Source organism: Ailuropoda melanoleuca, chromosome 7, assembly GCF_002007445.2.
Source record: "Ailuropoda melanoleuca isolate Jingjing chromosome 7, ASM200744v2, whole genome shotgun sequence".
NCBI classification, from domain to species: Eukaryota; Metazoa; Chordata; class Mammalia; order Carnivora; family Ursidae; genus Ailuropoda; species Ailuropoda melanoleuca.
In genome coordinates this window covers 8,421,285-8,446,828 of record NC_048224.1, presented here as the reverse complement: position 1 = coordinate 8,446,828, position 25,544 = coordinate 8,421,285, and the positions used below count along the sequence as shown (strand labels likewise).

At 41.0% G+C, this 25,544-nt stretch overlaps 1 protein-coding gene across 19 annotated transcripts in view; it reads left to right on the top strand.

Moving 5' to 3' along the window:
* Nucleotides 1-25,544, top strand: part of FREM1 (FRAS1 related extracellular matrix 1) — a 186,862-nt gene that overhangs the window by 10,003 nt on the left and 151,315 nt on the right. For all 19 annotated transcript variants that reach the window (XM_002915932.4, XM_034663912.1, XM_034663917.1 and 16 more), the window contains 2 exons: nt 17,808-18,310; nt 22,848-22,942. In XM_002915932.4, the coding sequence (XP_002915978.2) occupies nt 18,074-18,310; nt 22,848-22,942 (332 nt within the window). In that variant the 5' untranslated portion in view covers nt 17,808-18,073. The remainder of the gene's footprint in view (nt 1-17,807; nt 18,311-22,847; nt 22,943-25,544) is intronic.

The window sequence follows — 25,544 nt, the reverse complement described above, 5'->3', positions numbered from 1 at the left end:
TCAGTCAGTTAAGTGTCTGACCCTTGATTTCAGCTCAGGTCATGATCTCAGGGTTGTGAGACTGAGCCCTGCATTGGGCTTCGTGCTCAGTGCTTTAGGATTCTCTCTCTCCTCTCCCTCTGCCCTTCCCCTCCCCTCTCTCTCCCGCTATCTAAAAAAAATATGGCAAATGATGACAACCACTTGAGCTAAAAGAGATGTAGTCGGAGATCACATGGTATTGCACAGCAGGCTTGCTGTCCCTGCTGTCCCGGACAGCCCAGGGCTTGTAGGTGTCACGTCTGAATCGTTAGCTCTGTGGCCAGAGAGATCCGACACTAGAACTTTAAGATCTGAGACCTAGACTTTTCAGACTTCTTAAGACTAAGACTCAAAACCTTAGACGATGACATGGTAAGGAGCATGTGTGCCCATGATGTGAGGGCAGTTGAATTTGTCTGTTAATTAAGAACAACAGCAACAAACACAATCTTTACAACAACCTTGTGAAACCAGTGTTATGGATCCTCACTGTACAGATGATGAAAAGAAGTCTGAGAAGGTTTAAGGAACATACTTATTTTGTAGGTTGAGGTTCTTTTGAACCTATAAAGTGTTCAAAAAGCAAATGGCTTAGTCAAAGTGCTTATCCTTAGTTCAAAGGCTTAATTGAGGTCTGCCTACTAAGAGATGTGTGAGCTAGAGAATGTGACGTATACATCATGCGTTATTACCTGACTTTCTATTAATATAAAAAGAAAAAACAGTTTTATTTCCTTCAAAGGATTGATTTTTTAAAAAATTGAGTAGAAAAGCCAAATTGTTAATCCTAAGCAGATGGCTGGAGGTAGTGAGATGGGCTCCAGTGGACAAGATGGAGGTTCACGACCATGGTAACAAATGTTAGAAGAGGCACGAAATCATGGCCGCTGTTTCACTGAAGAACTGACAAGAAGAAACTGGTGCACTAGGAACACAAAGGGGAGTTAGGCTTTGGAGTCACATGAGAGATTTTTAATTTACAGACCAGAGGTTGGAATGTTTGTGCTTTGCAGCAGATGATTAAGCAGACAGCCTCAAATCTCCTTCTAATCTGATCAATAGTGACTGCAAGTAATGATTTCAGGGAGACCTATTACTTCCTGCCTAAACCCAAATGATGATTTCTATCACAATATGAACTATCATACCATGAAAAAAAACATGGAAAAATATTAGCCTTGTGGGTAATAAAATTTGTTGTTGTTATATATGTATTTAACTCTGTCTTTAAAGATTCACAGCAAGGGAAAAGTTGGAATACAAGGGAAACTAGTCCTAGCACAAAATTTCCCTGGCTAAACTTGATGTTAATTTCTTTTATTTTAGACTGTTTCCTTTCTAACGAGTTTGCTAATTTGGGAAACCACTGCCTCATGTCTGTACTTGTCACGCACATGACTAGCTTCCTAGGAATGGCCTCCCAGCTAGGCTGTTGGAAAAGTTTCCTTCATTTCCTCTGTCTGGGCCCATCCTGTCTTCCTCCTTCTTCTGCTTTGCTCCCCAATCACCTTCAAACCGATCTTGCTTTCGGCCTCTTCCTGGTGCTGGTCTTCTAGGTGGTACCCCAGCGCTAGACCCACCACTTCACTCCACCCTGACGGTTCTCAGATACACCTTCAGTCTTTGGGCGCTAAAGCCCCATTCACCTCTTCTACTCGGAGGAGAAGAAAAGTAAGTGCTGGTGTTCATAGCAGCGATGCTCAAACCTGGTGGCTCATTAGAATCACCAGAGAACTTTTGATTTCTGATGGCTGGACCCCACCCAGGAGAATTAAATCTGAAATTTGAGATGATGCATGAGTCAGCTTGATATGAAGCCAGAGGTGGGGCCCTGCTGGTTTAGGAGTGACATTAGGGAAACTCATGTTGGTGTGTTTCTGGAATGTTGTCAATGATGAAGACCATTGTCAGCCCTCCAAAGGCTGTTTACTTCCTTCCAGCAGTGAAGTAGGGCTGGAGCCATGAGAGTGAAGTCTCTTTTGTAGCCACTACACTTTTCCTCAGGCCTCAGGAGACATTGGGGTCAACCATCACACTAGGGTTGACTGAGCATAACTCTGGGGGCACCATTTGTTTTTTGGTCTGTGAAAACAGCACCCTTGGCACCCCTGGAGCATGGTTACAACATGAATAGTGCCCCAGAATTTGGTGTACTGAACTGAGAAAAACCCAATGATGGGATCTCAACTCCTTTGGCCCATATTTGAAGGACAGGTATGGTAGTGTGGTTTCCCCAGAAGTATCCTCCGCCATGATGAGCACACGGTGTGAACTACCTTCCTCAGCTAGTCTGGACTCTATGCCTACAGCAAGCATGTTCTCACTTCTAAACAAATGATTTGCAAACCCACTTTTAAAAAATAGTCTCTTTGTGTCCTGGAAACTCTAAGAAAGTGTTTAAGCCAAGACCACTTGCGTGCACCATATTTGTCTCTCTCTTTAAAGATTTTATTTATTTATTTGAGAGAGCACACGCGCTCGAGCGAGCAGGGGGAGGGGCAGAGGGAGAGAGAGAGGGAGAGAAGCAGACTCTGAACTGAGGGTGGAGCCCCTTGCAAGGCTTCATCTTAGGATCCTGAGATCATGACCTGAGCTGAAGCCAAGAGGTGGCCGCTTAATTGACTGAGCCATGCAGGCGCCCCTGCCTCTCTTTTAAAACATTTCTCTGGCTTGGTGGTGTTTGTTATATGAGGCCATTCTTATACGTTGCACACATATTCTTGTGCACACATGGATTCAACGATAAGTCATCTCATCAGACATTCAGATATTTTTTATTTGCAGCCTATGGTGTTTACAGAGATTTTGTTTTTGAACCAGTACCGCAGCATTTTTAATCTCAGTGCCTGAGAGCACTCTCTCATCCTCCCACCCTCCCACTCATCACAGCCCACCCCAAATTCTGCCAAAGTAAGCAGATTAAGTTTCCACTCTTCTTAATGCAATTAAGCTCAGCGGGCCACAGAGGCATCGGGGACTCCTGCCTTTGCGGGAGAATGAATACTGGCGCTGGGTTCACAAGTGGGCCTTCAACGTGGGGGTGTCGTGTGGCCAGCACTGCTGGTGCTTGAGTAGTGGGATGTATGCAGATCCTGAGGAAGGACAGAGCTCTACAGTATGGGTACAGTCACGCTCAGTTCTGAACGCCAGGAAGTGCGAGGAGCCAGAAGTCCATGTGGTTTGCCTTGCTTCTATTTTGTTAGTAATGGCCCTGCACGGTTCTATAGAAAATTTCCTAGCTCTGTTGGGTGTTACTCGAGAGTCAAGTCAACCTAAGTCATGGAGCGTGTCCAAGGATGGCTCAACTAATACTTATTTTTTAATTGATAAACTTCAGTTTTGGAGTGTATTTCGGTTTATAGAAAAATCAGACAGAGTTCTCGCATACACCTAATCCCCTGTTTCCCCAGTTACTAACATCTTGTATGAGTGTGGGGTTCTACAAGCGATGAGCCCAGTTTTGAGCCAATTATGATTACTACAATTAATGAACCAGTTAATGACTATCTAAAGCCCATAGGTTCATTAGGATTCACTTGTGTTGTACATTCTCTGGGTTTTGATGGATGTTTAGTGACCTGTATCCATTACATTGGCAATGTTTTCAATAAGTTTTAGAAAAAACTCTGATTGGCCTGGGCCAGAAAGGGGACTGAGTTTCCTGGAGCCTTGGTCTGTCTGTGGGTGCGTGTGCGCCTGCGCGCTGGGGACTTTGAGGGAGCCATAATACATTTACACACATTATCACAGTTAACTATTCTAATGGCCCTGAAAGGTATCACTTATTGTATAGGTGAGGAAACAGAGGCCAAGGAAGAACAAGGACCTTGTTCAAGGAAATAGTGGAACGGGGAGAAATCTGATTTATAGTCCATGCGTATTACTGTTGTATTTCCTTTCACTTCAGCTGTAATCCTAGAGCAGAGCATTAAGCCCTCCCCACCGCCTTCCTCCTCCTCCTTCTCTTGTACTGTATTTACAAAATTATTTCTAAAAAACAAACATTGTAAAACAAATATTTGTTAAATAAAGGGACGTGTAGGTCGTGGCTGAACATCAGAATTGTGCTAAGATCCTCAGCAGAGAAGAAAGGCAAGACTCTCTCATTAGAGTTCTGTTATGTTTAATTATTTGTTGGTTTTAAGAACTGCCTTTTTTTTTTTTTTTTTAAGGATTCAATGTTTGTTTTCTTGTAATGACCCCCATCGCCCTGAAGGGCAGGTACAGGCAGCGAGGCCATGGCAAGAGATGTTCACTTGGCAGATCTTGCCCTGACTGAGGGCTTTGCCCATGTGCTGGAAGGCCCGCTCCCAGGAAAACTACTCTCAAACCAGTGTCTGCATCTCCTCACTGCCAGGATCCATGCATATGACTTGTAGTTTTTCTTACTTTACTCTATCCCTGTATTTGATACTGTGGTGTGCTTGTCGTGTTCTGCTTGCATAAGTGAATAAAGCAGCAGGCCAACCAGTTCTTTTTTTTTTTTTAAAGATTTTATTTATTTATTTGACAGAGAGACAGCCAGAGAGAGAGGGAACACAAGCAGGGGGAGTGGGAGAGGAAGAAACAGGCTCATAGCGGAAGAGCCTGATGTGGGGCTCGATCCCATAATGCCAGGATCACGCCCTGAGCCGAAGGCAGACGCTTAACCGCTGTGCCACCCAGGCGCCCCCAACCAGTTCTTTAATCTTTGGCAAATCACTTAGCCCCTTAGGGCCGCTGCTTCCTCACCTTGACCTGTGTGTGTGCTGGCATGTGTAGAGCATGGGGTTCAGGAACATGGGCCATGGAGCCTATTCGCTGGGGTTGGAATTTCAGCTCAATCATTTATTAGCATTTGCCTTGGACAGATTAGCTACCTTAGAATCCTTAGAATAGAATCTACTCCATAAGTGGTTGTGAAACAGGGCCGGATGTGAAGTACATGCATCACACCTAATGATGAGAATGTTGGTTTAAGAAAAATTTGGAGGAGAAGCTCCTTCCAACCTTAGAATTCTGTGACTTTTGATGTACTGTGACTTAGTCTCAAACAACATTACAGTTTTTATCACCTATCAACTAGTTTAAGCCATCAAAAGCATTTCCAATACAAATCAAAACCACAATGAGATACCACTTCACACCAGTTAGAATGGTTAGCTGGTGTTACCCCAGAGATACAAATGTAGTGTTCCAAAGGGGCACCTGGACCCCAATGTTCATAGCAGCAGTGTCCACAATAGCCAAACTGCGGAAGGAACCAAGATGTCCTTCAACAGATGAATGGATAAAGAAGACGTGGTTCATAGATATAATGGAATACTACATAGCCATCAAAAAATAAAATCTTGTCATTTGCAACAATGTGGATGGAACTAGAGGGTATTATGCTAAGCAAAATAAGTTAGAGAAAGACAATTATCATATGATCTCACTCATATGTGGAATTTAAGGAACAAAACAGAGGAACAAAGGAAAAGAGAGGGAAAAATAAGATGAAATCAGAGAGGGAGATAAACGGTAAGAGACTTAATCACAGGAAACAAATTGAGGGTTGCTAGAGGAGAGGGGGATGAGGGAATGGGATAACTGGGTGATGGGCATTAAGGAGGGCACGTGATGTAATGAGCACTGGGTGTTATATAAGACTGATGAATCACTGACCTCTACCGCTGAAACTAATAATACATTACATGTTGCTTAATTGAATTTAAATTAAAAAAGTAATCTATAACTATTCCTAGAAGAAAGCAGACTGAGTAGTAACAATAATTATCTCCACATGTTAGAATTTTAGATAGTTTTTGTTTCTTCTTTATAATTTTTTTTTCTCAAATTTTCTACAATGAATTTATACTATTTTAAAAATTGAGGAAATATTTTTTTAAACTTCAGATGTACTATATGTTTACTTAGTTATTTCCTTATTGTTAGACATTTGGGTTTTCTAGTTTGGAGCCATGAATATCTTTGTTCATAAAGTATTTTCCAAATTCATACTTGTTTCTTTAAAAATACTGCTTTAAAAAAAAGATTTCTATTTCAGCAGATCTTTTAATAGGACTATTTGTGATGGTTGGTCTCTTTTCTCCACCAGACATCTGTGAGTTTGGATTTTATCATTAGCTATGGCATGCAAGTAAGATGGTCAAGGTTATTGGAGTGTAGCTCAAGGACCAATGCTGGGTAGTTTTGTTTTGTTTTGTTTTTCAAGATTTATTTATTTATTTGAGAGAGAGATAGAACAGTGGGGAGGGGGCAGAGGGAGAGGGAGAGAGAATCTCAAGCAGACTCTGCACTGAGTGTGGAGCCCGTCTCAGGGCCTGATCCCGCAAACCTGAGATCGCAACCTGAGCTGAAATCAAGAATCAGACCCTTAACCCACTGGATCACTCGGGCACCATGCTGGGTAGTTTTCTGAATGTTGAGCAATCGTTTTGACCATGAAGTATCTCATCTCGAATAGTACTAGTTCTTTAAGTGAAAACTGCTGAGTTTGATGAACTCATTAGAGTATTTTGCTCATGTGCTATTGTAGAAATACCATTTTGTATTGTATAGATTTTTTTTTAAAGATTTTATTTATTTATTTGACAGAGAGAGAGAGACAGCAAGAGAGGGAACACAAGCAGGGGGAGTGGGAGAGGAAGAAGCAGGCTCATAGTGGAGGAGCCTGATGTGGGGCTTGATCCCGTAACACCGGGATCACGCCCTGAGCTGAAGGCAGACGCTTAACCGCTGTGCCACCCAGGCGCCCCTGTATAGAATTTTTTTTAAAAGATTTCATTTATTTATTTGACAGAGAGAGAGAGAGACACAGCGAGAGAGGAAACACAAGCAGGGGGAGTGTGAGAGGGAGAAGCAGGCTTTCCGCTGAGCAGGGAGCCCATTGTGGGGCTTGATCCCAGGACCTTGGGATCATGACCCAAGCCTAAGGCAGACACTTAACGGCGGAGCCACCTGGGTGCCCCATCATTTTGTATTGTGAAGTACTTGATGATAACTCTCTCTCCCGAAGACCTCACTTTCTCAAAGGTAGGGGTTATATCTTAGTGAACTGTTACAAGTCAGCTGCCTCTCCATTCATTTACAAAAATAGTGTGCTTCTGACATAACATCTACTGTTGATTCTCTCACTTGGGCCACATTCTTTCTCTTCATCTTCAGATATGCCCCTTTCACCTTTCTGAATAAATCCTATTTGTTCTAATTTAACTCTCTCCGGTTGTAGGAGACCTCCCCTATGCTCAGTCTGAGCCAAATGCCACCCTCCTATTTATTCCTGTAGTATGCAATGCATTCCACCATTAGAACACCTACCACTCTTTTTGAATTCGGAGTTTATACGTCTGTCCTTCTCCATTACACTATAAACTCTCTAAGAGCAAGAATTATTATTATTTTTTGGTCTTCATAATCCTAGCACTGATTATAGTCCTTGTCACAAAGTGGGAATTCTACAATTGCTTGTATCTTAAACGAACAAATGAATTTGTCCTATTCAAACAGAGAACCAGGATGTACTTTAAAAAGGGAATTGTTTTGGTATAATGAATTTCTGAACATGATTTCATGTGAATTTAAACAGAATCTCACTTCTGGACAACTTGGTGTTTGGTGAATTAGAAGATGCAGAATTCACTCAAGAAAAGGAAGGCCAATTTCAATAGGGCGACTGTGGTTGGGAAGGTCCTTAGTGTGTTTGGGTGTGGACACATGGTTAAGTCCCAGGCACAGTCAACCATAGTGAATGTGAATGTTTTTCATTCTGTTTAAATTGTTCAGTTAAAACAAGCTGTTGTGAAAATTTGTTTGATACAACCCTCTGGCTAAAAGCAAAGTGAATGTAAATTATGGCCACTTCCTAATCTTCAAGGAAATGCCTTCGATGGTTTAAGAAACTTCAGTAGTTGTTAAAAACAACTGTAAATCGAGGGCATGAAACCTTTTTCCCTCTGTGCTCTGTTTTCTCTACCTTTGAAGGTAGTTTTAGTGGAAGGTCTTTGTAGAGAAAGGTCAGATGTCTGGTTTCCAAAGGATGGCCTGGAATTTGGATTTCTGATGTAGATTCATTAAGTATGGATTTATCAGGTGTGGCCAGAAATTTTGGAGATACCATGTGGCCATTCTATAATTCCATTATTTTTAACTCTCTAACCTAGTGTTTCTTGAGTGATTTCTCAAAGAACCTGGATTTTGTATGGGGTTGGAAAGGGTTTTCTATAAGTTTGCAAACTTCCAGCAGAAAGTTTTTTCTTCCTCAGGACTTTTTAGAGCTTCTGATATGCTCATATTGCATCATGAATCTTAAAAAAAAACAAGACAAGACAAAACAAAACAAACCCCCCCTCAAAAAAACCTTAGCATTCTGTGCTCCAGATATATTTGGATATGGAAGACTTTTTTTTGTGTGAAAAAATTTAATATCCCCAAAATGTGTATTTTAAGAAACACAGTTTGCAAAATGTGGCCTTTATCAGTGGGATAAACATTGAACTGTTGAAAAATCTGAGAATGGAAACCTTCTAATGAGTTCGTGTGGTGGTCAAAGATTAGTCTTTACAACCTTGGTCTTCACAGCAGAGCCTGAGGGAAGTCTTTCTCTCCATAGTTCTGGGAGTCTGTCAGGACTTGCTGAATTGGGGGAAGAAAATATTGAAAGGATTGTTTCTGCACAGAGCATCTATGATTTAAGTGAGCTGCAGGGATAGTGGACATTGCTGTGATCTGGATGTTAGGAGAACGAAGTTTCCAAACCAGACTTCGTCTCCAGATACGTGTGTGTAATCTTGGTGCTGAGAAACTGATTAAAGGAGACAATTTAGGTGACAAACAAACTTTATTTAACACTTTATGAGGTGGACAGTCTCAGAGAACTGCAAAATGGGGTGGAGGGCAAGAAGTTTTATAAGACAAAGAATAAAAAACAAGGAAGAAAGAACTAGAGAATATCTCACTGGTTGGGGCCACATCGTCAATCTCGTTTGGGGTGAGAAGGCAGAGCGTTGGCTTGGCGTTTGGGGATTGGCTGATTGAATAGACTGTGTTTCTGGTCAAGCAGAGCATTTGCGGGGACACGAAAATTATCTAAGTTTTCGTATGCTGATGTGGCATCCTGGGCAGGAGTGGCACCATCTTGTGCCTAGAAATTTATTTCAACATGAGTAAAGTTAAGTCACTTAACTGTCATGGGACTTTCTTTCCTCTGTAAGATGAAGGGGCTTCTAAGAGAAAGTGCACATGTTTAATGGTCCTTAAAAATAAATAAAAAGCTAAATCTCAAGTAAACAAAGGAATGCAAGTTAAAATAGTGACGGGATACAGCATTTCACCTGGGAAGTGAGTAAAGATTAAAGGGATGACGTGGAATGTGAGCAAGACTGGTAAGGGTGTCATATTAGCGCCATCTTTCTAGAAAGCATGCATATCAGTGCCTCAAAATAAATTGATACCCTTTGATCTTATAATTCCACTGCTAGAAAACTATCAAAAGGAAAGAACTAGAAAAATAAACTAATGTATAATTAAGGAGTTTTCATCACAACCTACTGAGATTTGCTACTTCAAAATAGCAGTGGAATGACGGCAGAAATCATAGTATAGCCATGTCTTGGATAGCGTGCACAAATGAGAAGTAAGATCACAAGGAATGTTTAATAACACAGAAAATGCTCAGACTAGAATGTTATGTTAATAGGAAAGGATGGTCCACGCTCTTTTTATAGTATGATTTTAATTAAGTTTAAAAATTGTATATACATAGGCATACATTTGAAAACCTAAAGTTGTTTTCTTTGGGCATTGGGAAAGTGTATTTTTTCCTTTTCCTTGTGTTTCTATATTTTTATCCTTTAGTTAAGGGGCATGCATTTCTTTTATATACATAAAATGGGGTTATTTTCAAAAGAAGCAAGGACATTGATAAAAAAATGAAGGATATGGACTGTTTGATTTCTAAAGTTTCTCCTAAACGATACATTCTGTGATTTAGATCGCATTTTAGAAAAAAATTGCAGCGTGGAGGAAGCACAATGCTATAAACAGAATCAACACATATTTTATTGATTGAATAGACTGGAATTTCGAGGAGGCCTGTTTGCCTTGAGGCCTTCAGATTGTGCTGCTAGTGCGATGAGTTGGAGCAGTGACATGCGATTAGACGGGGCCTCTGCCTTAATTATCTGCTCTTAAAGTAACAGCTACTTCTTTGAGAGAACATCGCCTCCAGTGAAACTTTAACTCGGACAACAGTCATCAATTGCTGTCCGGAACCGTAAAGAAAATTGTTAAGCAGTCGGGTGCTGTAGGAAAACGACCCCAGGGGGTAGTGAAGTAATTGCAAGGAGTGTAAGATTTTGCCGTGATGTGAAGCAGTGTAATGTAGTGTGGTTAGGCACGTGGGTCCTGGAGTCAGGCAAAACTAGGTTACAGTAACAAGGACACAGACCCCAGAGTCAAGCTGATGACCTTGGGCAAGTTACTTAACCTCTTTGTACCTCATTTTCCAAACCTGTAAAATCATTCTCTACCCCCTAAAACCATTGCTGGAATTAAACAAGATAATACATGTAAAGTACTTTGAGCACTGCCTAGCCCTTGGTAAGCACTTAGTAAATGTTAGTTTGTATTATAATTCTTCTGTTACTTCTCCAAGTCATTATTTACCTGTAAAATCCGAATAATAGTAGAAAATTCTTCATAGTGTTTGTTGTGAGAAATAAATGAAAACATACATATAGAGAATAGAGCTCAGTGCCTGTATATAGTACGTAATCAAAAAATGAGGAAAGAGACACAATTATTTGTCAAAGAAAAAAGTCTTAGAAGTCACAAGCTATTTTTTCTGCATAATTCTGTTCTCCCTGTTTGAGAGAAATCTTTCTGGAAATCCTGTGTTGGGCGAGATTGCCAAAGACTTTTCACTCTCGTGGGGTCATTGAACAATTAAAACTCCATAAGAGGTTTTGAGCTTCTTAAAAAGAAAAACTGTTTTTTATGACTGTGTCTTCCCAGCCCTTCTTTTGTGGTCTATATGGTTCAACTGCTCTCTGTTGGAAAGAATAGAATGAGATTGCCAGCGTATAGGAGGAAAGAGCCCTATACCAGGACTCCAAGACCTGCTTCCCCCAGGCTCTCCTGCTTCTGGCTACGACTTCTTAGAATGTTGACTCCATGTTGCCTATAACAAGGAGCAATTAGACTTCTCTCTCTCTCTCTCTCCAGGGGGTGAGAGTTCAGAGGAGGCATTGCATTTGAAGTCCTGGGTAAAGTCTGCTTAAGTCTTAATTTCCTCAACTAAAACACAGAGAAGAGCACCTTTGCCTAAGTTTGGACAACCAGTTGTTCTCTGTGGCTACAGTTCCCCTGATTGTCCATTCATTTGGAGCAGTTCATGTCACATACGATTTGGATTTGATTCAGTTGTCCTATGGATAATTATATTCAGCTACATGTTTACGCTTTAAGATTTTACACTTGATATATATGAGTTCCTTTGGAAATTCGTTTGGGTGAAAATAATGATGATTTTAAAAATCCACCATGATGGCTTCTAAGTTCATTCTGACTGGTATTTTAAAGATTTTAATGTGAAGAAGTTAGAAAAATCTCACTGGCTTTCTTCACCGTTCTAGGCAAGGATATTGAAATCTCTATGTTTGGGTGGGTGGAAATGGGTTGATTCTGAGTTGGCTGTTTTTAACTTAAACCCACTTTATTAATTTTCATCCCCCCAGTTTTGTTATTTATTTTTTTATATTTAAATGTAAATTTAAGTATAATTAACATACAGCATTGTATTAGTTCCGGATGTACAGTATAATGATTCAACATTTCTATATATTACTCAATGGTCATCAAATAAGTATACTCTTAATCCCCTTTACCTCTTTTACCCACTCCCCCACTGATCTCCCCTCTGGCAACCACCAGTTTGTTCTCTGTATTTAAGAGTCTGTTTTTTTGTTTATCTTTTTTTCCCCTTTGTTCATTTGTTTTGTTTCTTAAATTCCACATATGAGTGAAATCATGTGGTATTTGTCTTCCCTGACTATTTCGCTTAGCATAATACTCTCTAGCTCCATCCATGTTGTCACAAATGGCAAGATCTCATTCTTTTTTATAGCTGAGTAATATTCCATTGTGGATATATACCACATCTTTATCCCTCCATCCATCAATCGACCTGTGGATTGCTTCCATATCTTGGTTATTGTAAATAATGCTGCAGTAAACATAGGGGTGCACAGACCTTTCTGAATTAGTGTTTTCATTTTCTTTGGGCTTATTGGGTTCTGGTCTTTAGGTTTATTTTCATTTTTAAAGACTTAAGGGTACTTGTGAAATAGAGAAGACATTCCATTGTTTACATCATCTTCCCTTAATTGGTACCAGTTAATTTGGATCACTGAGAAGATTATCAGGCTACATATGAGAGTCCTGCGCACAGCGAAGCAAGCAAACAAAAAGCTATGATAGATTATTGTGCTGGCTATAAGAGGGGGAAGGTACATCCCTGGCATTGCATAGCTACCACTGCAATATTTTAAAGAAGAATAGTAGTAAATATTCTCAGGGCACATCATTATCATTGGCCATTGAAAATTTCCATTGCAGAGAGAGCCTGGGATGTACAGTTAGGATCCAGTCTTTTCCCAATGTGTGTGCAGAGCATCCTAGATAAATGACAGGAGTATCATGTTTTTATTAACATAAAGAATACATGCTCCTAAGGTTAAACCAAATGTATAATTATGAAGTAAATACTAGCTCATATTCCTTACCCCCCATCCGCCAGGAAATGTTACTAAATTGCTTTCTTCTGTTCAGGAAATTTACCAAGAAAGAAAGGTTGATTACAGAAACGTTTTTGAATTTTTGTGAGGAAGAACTCAAAGCAGAGTGGTTTACCACTTTTCCACTCATTTCTTATTGGCTTGTACAGATATTCCTTAGAATAACTGATTTCCACAAGAAGGAAAAAGACAATGGTGAGAACATGGTCTGTAGGAACAGAACTGCTTTGGAGATGTGACATGAGGATTTTGAAATGCCGAGAAGCAGCCGAACCATGTAGGCAAGCAGAGACAGGATTTGTTTCTACTGCAGGGTCAAATTAATTTTAAAGTGGCTAAAAGTCAGTTTGCAAGCTCCCTTGAAGAATTTAGCCACCTTTCTGCCTCCACATCTGTGTGCTCCCGCTGACCCAGCTCACCCCAGGGATGCGCACACAGATGGGTTCCAAGCATCTGACTTGGCCTGATGTTGGGACCAGAAAATGGACTTCTCAAGATGAGCTCTATCAGGGTGTGGTCAAGTAAATGTTGGTTCCCTCTGGACGTCATAATTTTGTACCAGAGACAAGACAATTACTATCATTTAATTTGGAGGGGGAGATAAAAGACCCATCAACATCTACAAAACCTTGTGTGATTCAGAGCCCTGATTTCCTTGGCTGTTGTTCTGTTTGTTTTCTCTTTTCTTCTCCGTCTGTTCATCCCAATCCTTCTCTCTCTGCCTCTCCTGCTACCATCTTCAAGTGAAAAATCAGAGCAATATTTTCCATGGAATGTCCACAGACTTGGTTTTCCTCAACACCAAGAGAAAAATACGAGAGTAAAAATTTGAATGTAAATAGAACATAAATACAACAGACTCTTTTTGATCTTCATGGAACCTAATTTTGCACACTTCATCCAGACCCCATTGATGGAAGGATGTTTGGTTTTGAGTTTGGAAATTGCTACTGTCGTACCCTTCCTTTCCTCCCAGTTGTGTTGCTTCAGATTGTTTCTGAAATGCTGGAATTCGGTTTCTGCTACTACAGCCTGTCTTAAGATCATGAGGAAGAAAGAGTGAATGAGATTGTAAATAGAACATACTCTGTTTGACTTGTACTGAACCCGATGCCTTCACCAAGGCCTAAGTCCTGCCATTCAGTTTTTCTCAAGACAAGCTTTTCTCTTATTCCTTTGATGTATTTTGTAATAATAATGCTACATTTGTATGGGGCTTTATAATTAGAATATTTCCACATGGATTATTTCATTTGGTCTCACAGGGAAACTGGGAGCGGGAGGATGGAAAGCTCTGCTTTTAAAAGAGGAAACCAGGGGCGCCTGGGTGGCACAGAGGTTAGGCGTCTGCCTTCGGCTCAGGGAGTGATCCCGCGTTATGGGATCGAGCCCCACATCAGGCTCCTCTGCTATGAGCCTGCCTCTTCCTCTCCCACTCCCCCTGCTTGTGTTCCCTCTCTCGCTGGCTGGCTCTATCTCTGTCGAATAAATAAATAAAACCTTTAAAAAAAATAAAAAAAAAATAAGAGAGGAAACCAGTGTTCATAAGAATCAAGTCAAATCTAGATTTTCAGAATTCAGGTCCACTCTTTCTACATCATTGCGGCTCAGGGAGCCACAGAAATAGATTTCCTCCTCTTTCTCTTTCATCTCTTCCTTGTGGATAAACATTAGGGTATTGGTCTGTGTACTTATCTGCTAATTGAGAACTTATTATGATATGATTAGAGCATGAGCTATTGCCCCATATGCTATTAGGCAAGAAGGTACCCTCACTATTTAGCTGATTAGTGACTAAATTAAATTAATAGAAAAACTTGAAGAATAAGGTGATGATTAAAACTATAGTTTCAGTTCAATCGTGAGTACCAAAATAAGCCCCAAATAACAGTGCGTTAAACAAGAAAGAAGGTTCCATTCTCTGCCATGTAAAATTCTGAAAGAATGGGCTGGTATGGTGACTGCACTCTGCAAATGTCCCAGAGACTGAGGCCCCTTCTAGCTCACAGCTCTGCCAGCCTATGGTGTGGTCCTGGGCAACAAGATGGAGGGAATCACAAAGATAAATCCATGAATAAAAAAGATAAAAGTTCTCACCTCTGTGAGGGAGATGGTCACAAACAATATAAACAAGCAAATGTATTATTAGATGGTTATAAGGGCTAAGGTTGAAAACGAAGCAGAAAAGGATGCTGGAAATGGGAGTGTCATAGTTTTGAGGGGGTGGTTAGGTGTGGTTGGTACACTGCAGATGTGACATTTGATGGAACACTGGGAGCCAGTGAGGTAGGAAGAAGGATATCTGAGGAAAGAATGTGCCAGAGGGAACAGCAAGTGGGAAAGTTCGGGGTGGGAGTAAGAGGAGAAGGCTAATCTTGATACGTTTGAGGAAAAGCAAAGGTGCTAGTGGGCCTAGAGCAGAGGAAGCAAAGGGAAGACAAACAAGAGGAGATGAGAGAAGTGAGGGAGAAACACATTACATACACTGTTGCCTTACGACTTTTACGCTAAGGTGAGAGGCCATTGGAGGTTTGGGGCACGGAAGTGACCTAAGTGATATTTAATAGGACCCTTGGCTGCCATGCTGAAGAATGCCTATAAGGGAGGCAAGAGGAGAAGGAGGGAAGTCAAATTGGATGCTGTTTGCAGTCACCCAACAAAGAGTTGTTGGTGTGGCTTGCACCCTCATAACAACAATGGAAGTAAGAAGTGGTTGGAGTCTGGATACGTTTTGAAGAAGAGTGCATTCAATTTATATTGTCATGTAAGCAGATTACTACAAACTTAGTGGCTGGAAACAACACAAATTTCTTATCTCACAGTTGACATTGGTCCAGAGTCTGGTCACAGCTTACCTGGGTTCCTTGCTTCAGGCTACAGTCAAGGTATCAACTGGATGCCAGGCTTATCTGGAGGCTTGATTTAGGATGAATCTTCTTCCGAACTCATTCAGGCTGTTAGCAGAATTCATTTCCTTGTGATACTGGACCTCAGGGAAGCTTGCTTCTTCAAATTCAGCAGGAGAGCCTGGAGCCCCAGTCTGCTGAGAGAGATTCTTGTATTACATAGTGTAACCATGGTAACGACATCCCATTACCTGTGCCTCATTCTGTCTGTTGGAAGCCTCACAGGTTCTGCTGTCGCTCGAGGGGAGAGCAGTTCCAGATGCTACGGGGTCACGATTATTGGAGGTCACCCTAAGATGTGTCCACGGCAATGAACAAACAGGATTTTGTTGCTGTTTAGCTGTAGACCAAACACTGAGAGAGACAAAGGAGAGAACAACTGAAAAGTTGGATGCCATTAACTGAGATAGGGAGAGGGAGGGAGGGAAGACCAAGAGCTCAAATTTGGCCACATGAAGAATGAGATGCCCATTAAACACCCCCAGGGAGATGTCACATAGACAGTGGCATATGGAATCCAGAGTTAAGGGAGGAAGTTAGAGATATTAATTTGGGACACTTTGGCATATAAGGGGTATTTGAAGCCAAGAAATGAGATCACCAGGGAATGCGGGTACATAAAAACCAGGTCCAAGGACTGTACCCTAGGCTCCCCATGTTAAAAAGTCAGGGGACCTAGGAAGAAGCGTAAAGGAGAAGGGAGGTAACAGTGAGATAAGAGGGGTTCACGAGAGCGGGCCATCCTTACGCCCTTACGATTGATTTAATTCTTTAAATAATCTCAGAAAGCAAAGTTTTTCTCCTTATCTCTCCATTTTGCAAAACACTTAGCCACCCTCTTCTCTCTGAATGGGCTGCTTTTTTGGAAGTCTTAGATGCCAAACATGAATGGAAACCAGGTTTGACTTTGTTGTGAAGGTTCAACAACCAAGTTTGCATTTCTGCCCAAATAAGCCAACCTAATTTTGCCGGAGTGTGGACAACACTGTCAGTGGGAGTGTGGGAGCTGTTTTAGTTTGAGGCTGACACCATAAAAAAAAGGCTGCTCTGTAAAGTGTACACTCCCCCTCCCAGATACCAGTGACGTGTGTTGTGTACTGCCTCAAAAGTGAATGGTTTCAAACAATGACAAGAGAAAGAGTCTTCCCTTGGCGTATTAGATGTGGATAAGTTTTTGTGTACACTCTTTAGTCAGACATTTATTTGAGCATCCATTGGTTATATACAGAAATTTGTTGAAATCATTAAAATGTAAAGACTTCCTACGGGCATAGTAAACCACCATTGGTTCACCCAACCATACCCTGGTTTTATTGCAATACGTTTTACTTTGCAGAGTCATTTCTGTTGTTATGGAACACAGAAATATTCTTGAAATTCTAAGTGGTTAAAGTAGAAACAAAGACCCCGTTTGTGCAGATTCATTGCATTATAATGTAATTAGTGTCATAGACAATGTGAGTACGTACGCATACACCGAGTCAATAGCTGTGTCTGTTGAAGCTTTGTGACTTGATTCCTAGTCCCTTTGACATGTGAACAAAACCCCCAAATGTTCACTTAGAAAAATATCTGTTCTCCAATTTCCACTCAAGTGTTTCTCGGGTGTCTTCATTGCCCAGCAATGTCAGAGCTGTGCTCATGGGACAAATTACGAAGCTCATTTCTTATTTGTCGTGTTGATTTAGAATTAATCAGCTTTTGAAACAGCGTGCAAATAATTCTTTTTTACAAATTAGGCTACAGTCCTCATTTAACAGACGAGGAAACAGAAGCAGAGCTCAACTCCCTCTGAACGCAGGCGAGCAAATGCTGCACTTGGGCAGTGAGGCTGGTGGGCTCCTGTGGGACCACACAAGTGACAGACCCATGGGGGGCACGCTGAGTCCGGAAGCAGGAGTTACAAGCAGTGTAATGAAATGGCTTCATTGCCTTTCACATAGGCCTGGAGGTCAAGTTAGTTTATTTGTTTTTAATTTAGCTGAAATTATAGGCTGGTTGAAAGATTCCTTTGCCGGCAGGGATCTTTTGAATAGCCACACAAACCTTTTGGTCTCTCTCTCTTTCTCTCTCGCTTTCCTCCAACGTCTCCTCTCATTTGCAGGATTAGAAAAGCACTTGGGAGGCACATTCATCTTGCCGGCGTTGTCAGGAGTGATCAGCGAGTTTTATTAAAAGCCCTGGGATTGCCTGAAAAGCCTCCTTGTCTGGGTTTCAAATGAAAGGGACATGTTAAGATCTTGGGGCATGTTGTCAGGACCCCTTGCCCTGCCCCTTGGGCTATGAGCTAACATCTCTGGAGGAAGCACAGAAGCCCTCCTTTGTGGACGAGATTTTGCTGGTGGACAAACAGACGTGGCCCCTGACAGCATGAGCTCTGCGAACTGGGGTGCGCCCAGTGCTTTGCTGCTGCTGCTGCTGCTCCCAGGCTGGGCCAGCCCCACCTTCCTCAGCCTTAACCATGGGCTCAGGGTGATGAAGGGCAGCTCTGCCTTCCTGTCGGGAGATGACCTGAAGTTTGCCATCCCCAAAGAGAAAGATGCTTGCAAAGTGGAAGTTGTGATGAACGAACCAATGACCCAAAGGGTTGGGAAACTCACTCCACAGGTAGGTCCTACTGGAGATTTTTCTATTCTGTCATGTGTATGAATGTGAGTGAGTTAGTGTGTGTGTGTGTGTGTGTGTGTGTGTGTGTGTGAGAGAGAGAGAGAGAGAGAGAGAGAGGAAACAAAACAGGGACAGCCTTCCAAGGGCTGGCGTGGGCCATCTCCTGTGTGATGTGATATGGTCAGTCTTTATGGAATTATTCTTGCCCCAAATGAGCTCATCCATTGCTAGTCAGGGTGCCTTTGGATAAGATATCAGGACTTCAAGATATGTGTTAGGCCACACTTGTGAGACAGAATAGCACAAGTAAAACGTTGAAGACATTTTTATCTGTTTCCTTCACTAGAACAGTCCGTTGAGTGGGAGGAGAGACGTGGAAAAGAGAGGTGAAAATACTTCACTTTAAATATTCATTGTTCCTCAAAAATGTCTGTTAGAAAAATGTTTTCCTTTAGTCAAAATCTTGGCGACCTCGTTGTTTAAGAGTATTCTAGGCACAATCTTTTTGTAGGATGAAGGTTTACCTTCTAAGTCATTGGGCAAAAAGGACTGCATTATCATTTATTGTATTTGCTTGAAGTAGGAGTTTACCTCTATACAAAATAGGAAATTGCTTCTGGTTTTATGACTTGTCCCTACTGTGGTTTAACTTCCTCCCAATGCAGGCAATTTTGAGAATGTTCAGCCCTGGCTGCTGCTGCTGCTTCTGGAAAGACGCACCATTATTTGTGAACTGTGAACATTAGGTTTCTTCTCCATTTGGCTAAAGAATTTTATTCTAGGAAGTTACTCAAGAGTGGTACTAGACAATGTAGACACAAACTAAGGAGACTTAGATAGATACTAACTCAAGTGGTTATCGCAAGCCGTTCCATTTACCGCACTCAGAGGACAGTCCAATTCTGAAACACATCACAACTCCATGGCGGGCTCTCACTTAGGGAGTATTCCTGATGTGATAGTAACCAAATGTCTCTCTCCAGTTTTCCATGAGATCTCCTTTTGTCAGTCAGAGCTTCCGATCGGCACCTGCAAACTGTCCAAATACAATAATGGCCCCAGCTCCCGAGGGGTTGTGTTCCCAGTGTTTGGGAATTGCAACATCTTCACCCTTTCTCCCAACACGATTTGCACTGCAAATGTGTGTGTGTGTTTTAAGATTTTGTTTATTTGAGAGAGAGTGAGCATGAGCAGGGGGAAGGGCAAGCAGACTCTCTGCTGAGCTTGGAGCCTGACGTGGGGCTCCATCCCAGGATCCCAAGATTATGACCTGAGCCTAAGTCAGATGCTTAAGTGGCTGAGCCACCCAGGTGCCCAGTGAAAGTTTGGTTGGTTGGAACTTATCAGTCAGGGAAAGAGGAGAGAGAGACTTGGGGTAGCTCCGACTTAGGGCCCAGATGCACTAAATGCAATGTGTAGGTGACATGAATAAGATCAGCTGCAGAAAACGGAGTCCTAACTACAGGGACTCGGTTTTTTAAAAGCAAATCCTTGGCATTTTGGAGAGCAATGGAGGACCCTAATCCTAGCACACCGGGGTCCATGGCTGCACGGATATATGTGGGTGCTTTATAAAGTAATGAACTCATAATTTGGTACCCCTTCCAAGCAATATATTTTTAAAAATTGTTCAACATTTATTTAGAAGTGAGGCTCAATATTGGGGGAAGAGAAAAAAATTCCTCCTGGTGTATGCTGGGGCAACCTATGGGCCTGCTGTATTATCTCTGGCCCTAAGCATGCAAAACAAAAGCCCTATTCTTCACCAGATTCTCCCTCCTTAGAAACTAATTTGGGAAGAATATACTGTTCCTTAAGTCAGCCTCTGAGGAGTATCCTCTCTGTTTCCCAAATAGCCTATGACTTATATCTATACTACTTTCTCTGCAAGTAACAAATTGTCTCCATCGTATATTATTGGTGATGTTTTAATGGTCTTTGCCATCTGGCTGGCTCTGAGATATTAGCAAAAGGGGATCTAAGTGACTACAATCAAGTAAAACACTTATTTGCAGGTCAAGGGTTGTAAGAGATCTCCAAGTCATCTCCGTTCGAAACTTTCTCTGATTTTAAGGCAAAAATCCAGTTACTAGAAAGAATATGGAGCAGAAACAGCATGCCTGCCTGATTTAGGGAAGTCTGGACGGGTAGGCCAGGGATGGGGCTCCAGAAAGTCCCAACTTGTCCCCTCGTGGGCTGTGGCTCAGTGAGTGCATTTCCGGAGGTAAATGTGGCATCTCAAATGGATTTATATGGTCTAAAGTAAGTATGTGACTTGTATCTTCTAAAATTTATTGTGTGGAAAAGGAGGCCATTGGACTGTGGAGTTTCATTATCTTTCTGCCAGATATTTGTACCATAAGGAAATCTATGTATCCAGAAAACTTTGTTTCTCAAACTGCCAGATGATCTCCCAACTATATTATGATAATTTCAACAGATTCCTAAGTGAAGTCTGTTTTTTGGGGAATGTGTGCCTATTTTTAATGCAACGCTCTCAAGGATTTATTTCTTATGGCGTTTTTGAAATTAAGCATAGCCGAATGCGCATGCATACACACAAAGCCTAAACATTATTCTTTAACAGCACTTACCAGTAAGTTGAAAGCAGGCTTATGTGAACCCATTTCTAGCGAGATGACTGTATTAACAACGCCCTGCTGTGTAATGAACAGTTTTATTTGATTTGCACAGAAAATGTTTTGTTTAACATCTGTTCAATTAGTGTTTTCATTTCATTACTGAAGTTTGTCTTAGGACCAACAGGTTCATTTTCCTATTGGATATTTGGAAAGGGATTTCAATTGGCGCACACCAGTACCTTCTGTTTGGGTAACCCTCTTGATATAGTCAATTAGATAAGGTCGGTGGCAATATGTTTTCCTCGTGTCTTAGGACAAGACTTCCTCACACACAGCACTTCTCACACCTGTTTCCAAGCAAGAAATTTCCTGGGTGGAAAAGCACCTCAGTTTAGAGCCGAGTTTGCTTTCTTGAATCAGAAATACAGCCATAAGAAAACATCTCTAGCTTGAACCAGTTTACTGTCATTAAAGTGAGTAATGAGTAAGGAATGTGTGACAATTTAATTATAAATTGTAATTGAAAAGCAGTTGAAGTGGAAAAAACCAAGGCTAGACAGTAATTAGAAAAGGATTTAGCTCTCCTTTGTTTTAGTTAGTAAATTTATGGACAATTATGGTTGTCGCCTTTTATTAAAGGAAAACATATTACAAAACATGAAACAGATGTTTCTTTTAACAAAGCAGATTGTCTCTTTATCACCACGACTATTTGTCAATGATATGGGGAAGGTCTTTCCTTTATCTCCTTCCTTCTTGTCAATTAAAAAGAGGAACCAGTGATGTCTGTGGGAAAAGAAGATCATTTGTATTAGTAATAACGTCTTCTCAGAGAGGATGATGTTGCCTGTAAATGATTGAGCCTGTGACAAATGACAGGCTAAACACCATGAACTCCACAGCGATGGTGTGCGAATACTCAAGGTTATTTCTTAACCCTCTGCCGAGTCAGGTTGGGCAGAACGAGAGTCACAGTGTGGTTGGGAGAAAAAAGTCATCTTTTAGGAATTAGGGTTCCCAAAATACGACAGTTAGCAATTCCCTTAATAGTTCTGAGTGAGGTGATTCAGTTAATTATAATTTTATTTGAATAGAAGAAATTACCTTTAGCTTGCTATTTGTCTCATCAACCATTTTTTTTAAAGATTTTATTTATTCGAGAGTGAGAGAGAGAGCAAGGGGGGTGGGGAGAGGCAAAGGGGGTGGGAGAATCAGGCTCCCCACTGAGCAGGGAGCCCTACGTGGAACTTGATCCCAGGACCCAGGGATCACGACCTGGGCTGAAGGCAGATGCTTAACCGACTGAGCCACCCATGTACCCCTCATCAACCATTTCTGCTATTAGTAACCAGTAAAACAGTCTTTCTCAAGTATATGAGAAGCAACTCTAGGTCACGTTTGGCTCTGATCAACCACAGCAGTGTCCATAGCTAGTGGCTTCATTTTTTAATATAAAAATGTTATTTGGAAAAGAAAGAAAAGGAATAGAAAAAGATATATAAGTAATACAGTGTGTTTGTGTGAGGGGTAATGCATGCCTTTTCATGCATACACATAGGTAGACCTCTAACGCAATTGCTATGAACCCCTGAAGGGTGTGGGTGTATTACATTTTGATAAATGGAACCATTGTTTAAATATACTATAGACTGTAAACAAAGAACCATTTCAAGAGATAATTACTCCTAGATATATCTGCTTGATCTGCTTGGATTTTTCTAGTTTAGATAGTCTCAAAATAAGACACACCTATATAAGCAGGATGGGAGTGGGCACGGGGGTAGGTAGAGGTGGTGGTGGTTATAACATGCACATGTGCACACACATGCATACACACATAGACAAACCCCCCTAACAGACCATAATTTCCCCAGGCAGTACTCTCCTGCCAGAAAAATCAAATCTTGTACCAGTTTTTTTTCACAAATATTTATCCGTTTCTTCACTTGAACTAGGTCTTTGACTGCCATTTTCTTCCCAATGAAGTAAAGTATATTCACAATGGTTGCCCAATTCTTGATGAAGACACAGTGAAGCTTAGACTTTACAGGTAAGTAGCACACATAACCATTCTGTGTATTTTTTAAGGCTTTTTCTATAGGTAGATATTATCATGAGGCGAGTTACTAGATTCCAAACAAGAAAGTAATCAGTAGAAATGGGAACCTAAGTAGGTGAGGCAAGAATTGTTGTCTATTTTCAATTATATTTATTTGTATCATCTTCCTGGGGACTTTTCTGTGGCAAATTTCTGTCCTGTTCCCCTTTAGAATTTTGTACAGGTATCTCTGGTGATCCACTCTCCCACTTATGATGGGAAATGAAAATTACAAAATACAAATTCTTTATGAGAACTAGGAAAATATATTCCAAAATTGAATGATATTCTTTATTTTGATTATCAGCTGCTTAGTTAGTAAGTTGAGTATCTTCTAATTGTAAACATGTTAAATGATAAAAATGTTTAAAAAATCAATTATAAATTTAAGTACAGAGTGACTGTGTGAGCCAACAATTCTACTCTTAAATATATATGTGAGAGAAATAAAAACCTATGTTTCCCCCAAAACTTGCACACAAATCTTCATTGCAGCATTATTCATAATAGCTAAAAAGTTGAAACAACCCAACTGTTGAGTGTGAACAAAATGTGGTGTATCCATACAATGGAATATTATTCAGCCATAAAACGGGATGAAGTACTGATACGTGCTAGAACATGGATGAACCTTGAAACCACCATGTGAAATGAAAGACACCAGACACAAAAGGCCACTTTTCTAGAAAAGGCAAATCCATAAAACACAGAAAGCAGATTAGTGATTGCCAGGGGCTGTGGGAAGGGCAAATGAGGAGTGATTGCTAATGGATATGGATTTCTTTTTGCGGGGATAAAAATGTTCTGGAATTAGGTAGTTGTGATGGTTGCACAGCCTTGCGAATATACTAAAAACCACTGAGTTGTATATTTTAAAAAGGTTAATTTTATGGTATGTGAATTATATTTCAATAAAAATTAATTTAAAAATTAAGCTCACGGTTATGGTATTGCTCACTTCATAGAGGCAACTGACAATGTGATAGGTGAAGTAGGATATTTTTTTTAAGATTTTATTTATTTATTTGATAGAGAACACAAGCAGTGGGGAGGAGCAGAGGGAGAGGGAGAAGCAGGCTCCTGACTGAGCAGAGAGCCTGACATGGGGCTCGATCCCAGGACCCTGGGATCATGACCTGAGCCAAAGGCAGATGCTTAACTGACTGAGTCACCCAGGCTCCCCTGGAGTAGGCTTTTAGATAGATTTTTAGTTAGTTTTATTGATGTTATGAATATTTGGCTAAAATATCTTAGTGTGAATTTCCCTTAAGTACTACACTACTAATTGCACAGAGTTTTGTAGAAGACGCTAGGACATTGAATCATTCTTTAGACACTTATAATCACCAACTGTAACTCAAGGCCCTCTGCTGAGCATAGGAAGCACAAGGATGAGGATACATGGATTTTTGGTGCTCACAATCTGTTGCAAAATATGGGTAGATAATTGTAATGTGAACGAGAGCTGAAAGAGAGGCTTGAACAAAGTGCTGTGCTCAAAAAATGAAATAGTACCCAACAATTTCTTATCACCAGCATACAGGGTTGTTTGCTCTTTCTAAGATTTTAGAGTTAAAAAACTAACTTTGCACAGCTTGCCTGAAAGGGCTGGAAAAGCTGGTGGATTCTGGCTGCTTCCACTTCTTCCTTGAGTTTCAAAGGGACAGAAAGGGTGGAGGAGAAGGGAAGAAGGGTTGAGTCAGAGGAGCTGCTGTTCCTCTTGGTCTTGAGGGCATTTGAAATAGAATATTCAGAGGAGTTGGAAGCAGAAAATCAGAGAACATGCTTATTCCCCCCTCACTACCTCTTCAGCCCCTTTGGCGAGCTACTTGGCCTATCTATGCCTCAGTTTCCCCCTCTGTAAAATGGAATTAACAATGTCTCTCATAGGTTTCTGAAGAGCAAAAAGGTGTTGATGCTTCAGAAACTCCTCACCCTTTCACCCATGTATCAAAACTCAATCCATAAATTACACAGGCTTGTTACTCTTAAATCATAGATGTGCTAGCAGTAAGACTCTGAGCGCCCAGCTGTCATTACGTATCAGCATGGATGATGGGTTTGAGAGGAGGTATTGAAAGAAAGGTCATTGGTGAGGGAGATGGCAGAAAAAGGAGTTGACATTGGCCAGAGCAACCTTTTTCACGACACATCTCCAAAGGCAAGAGAAACAAAAGATAAAATGAACTTATGGGACTTTATCAAGGATAAAAAGCTTCTGCACAGCCAAGGAAACAGTCAAAAAAACTAAGAGACAGCCCACGGAATGGGAGAATATATTTGCAAAGGACACTACAGATAAAGGACTGGTATCCAAGATCTACAAAGAACTTCTCAAACTCAATACACGAGAAACAAATAAACAAATCATAAAATGGGCAGAAGATATGAACAGACACTTTTCCAATGAAGACATACAAATGGCTAACAGACACATGAAAAAATGTTCAAAATCATTAGCCATCAGGGAAATTCAAATCAAAACCACACTGAGATACCACCTTACGCCAGTTAGAATGGCAAAGATAGACAAGGCAAGAAACAACAATTGTTG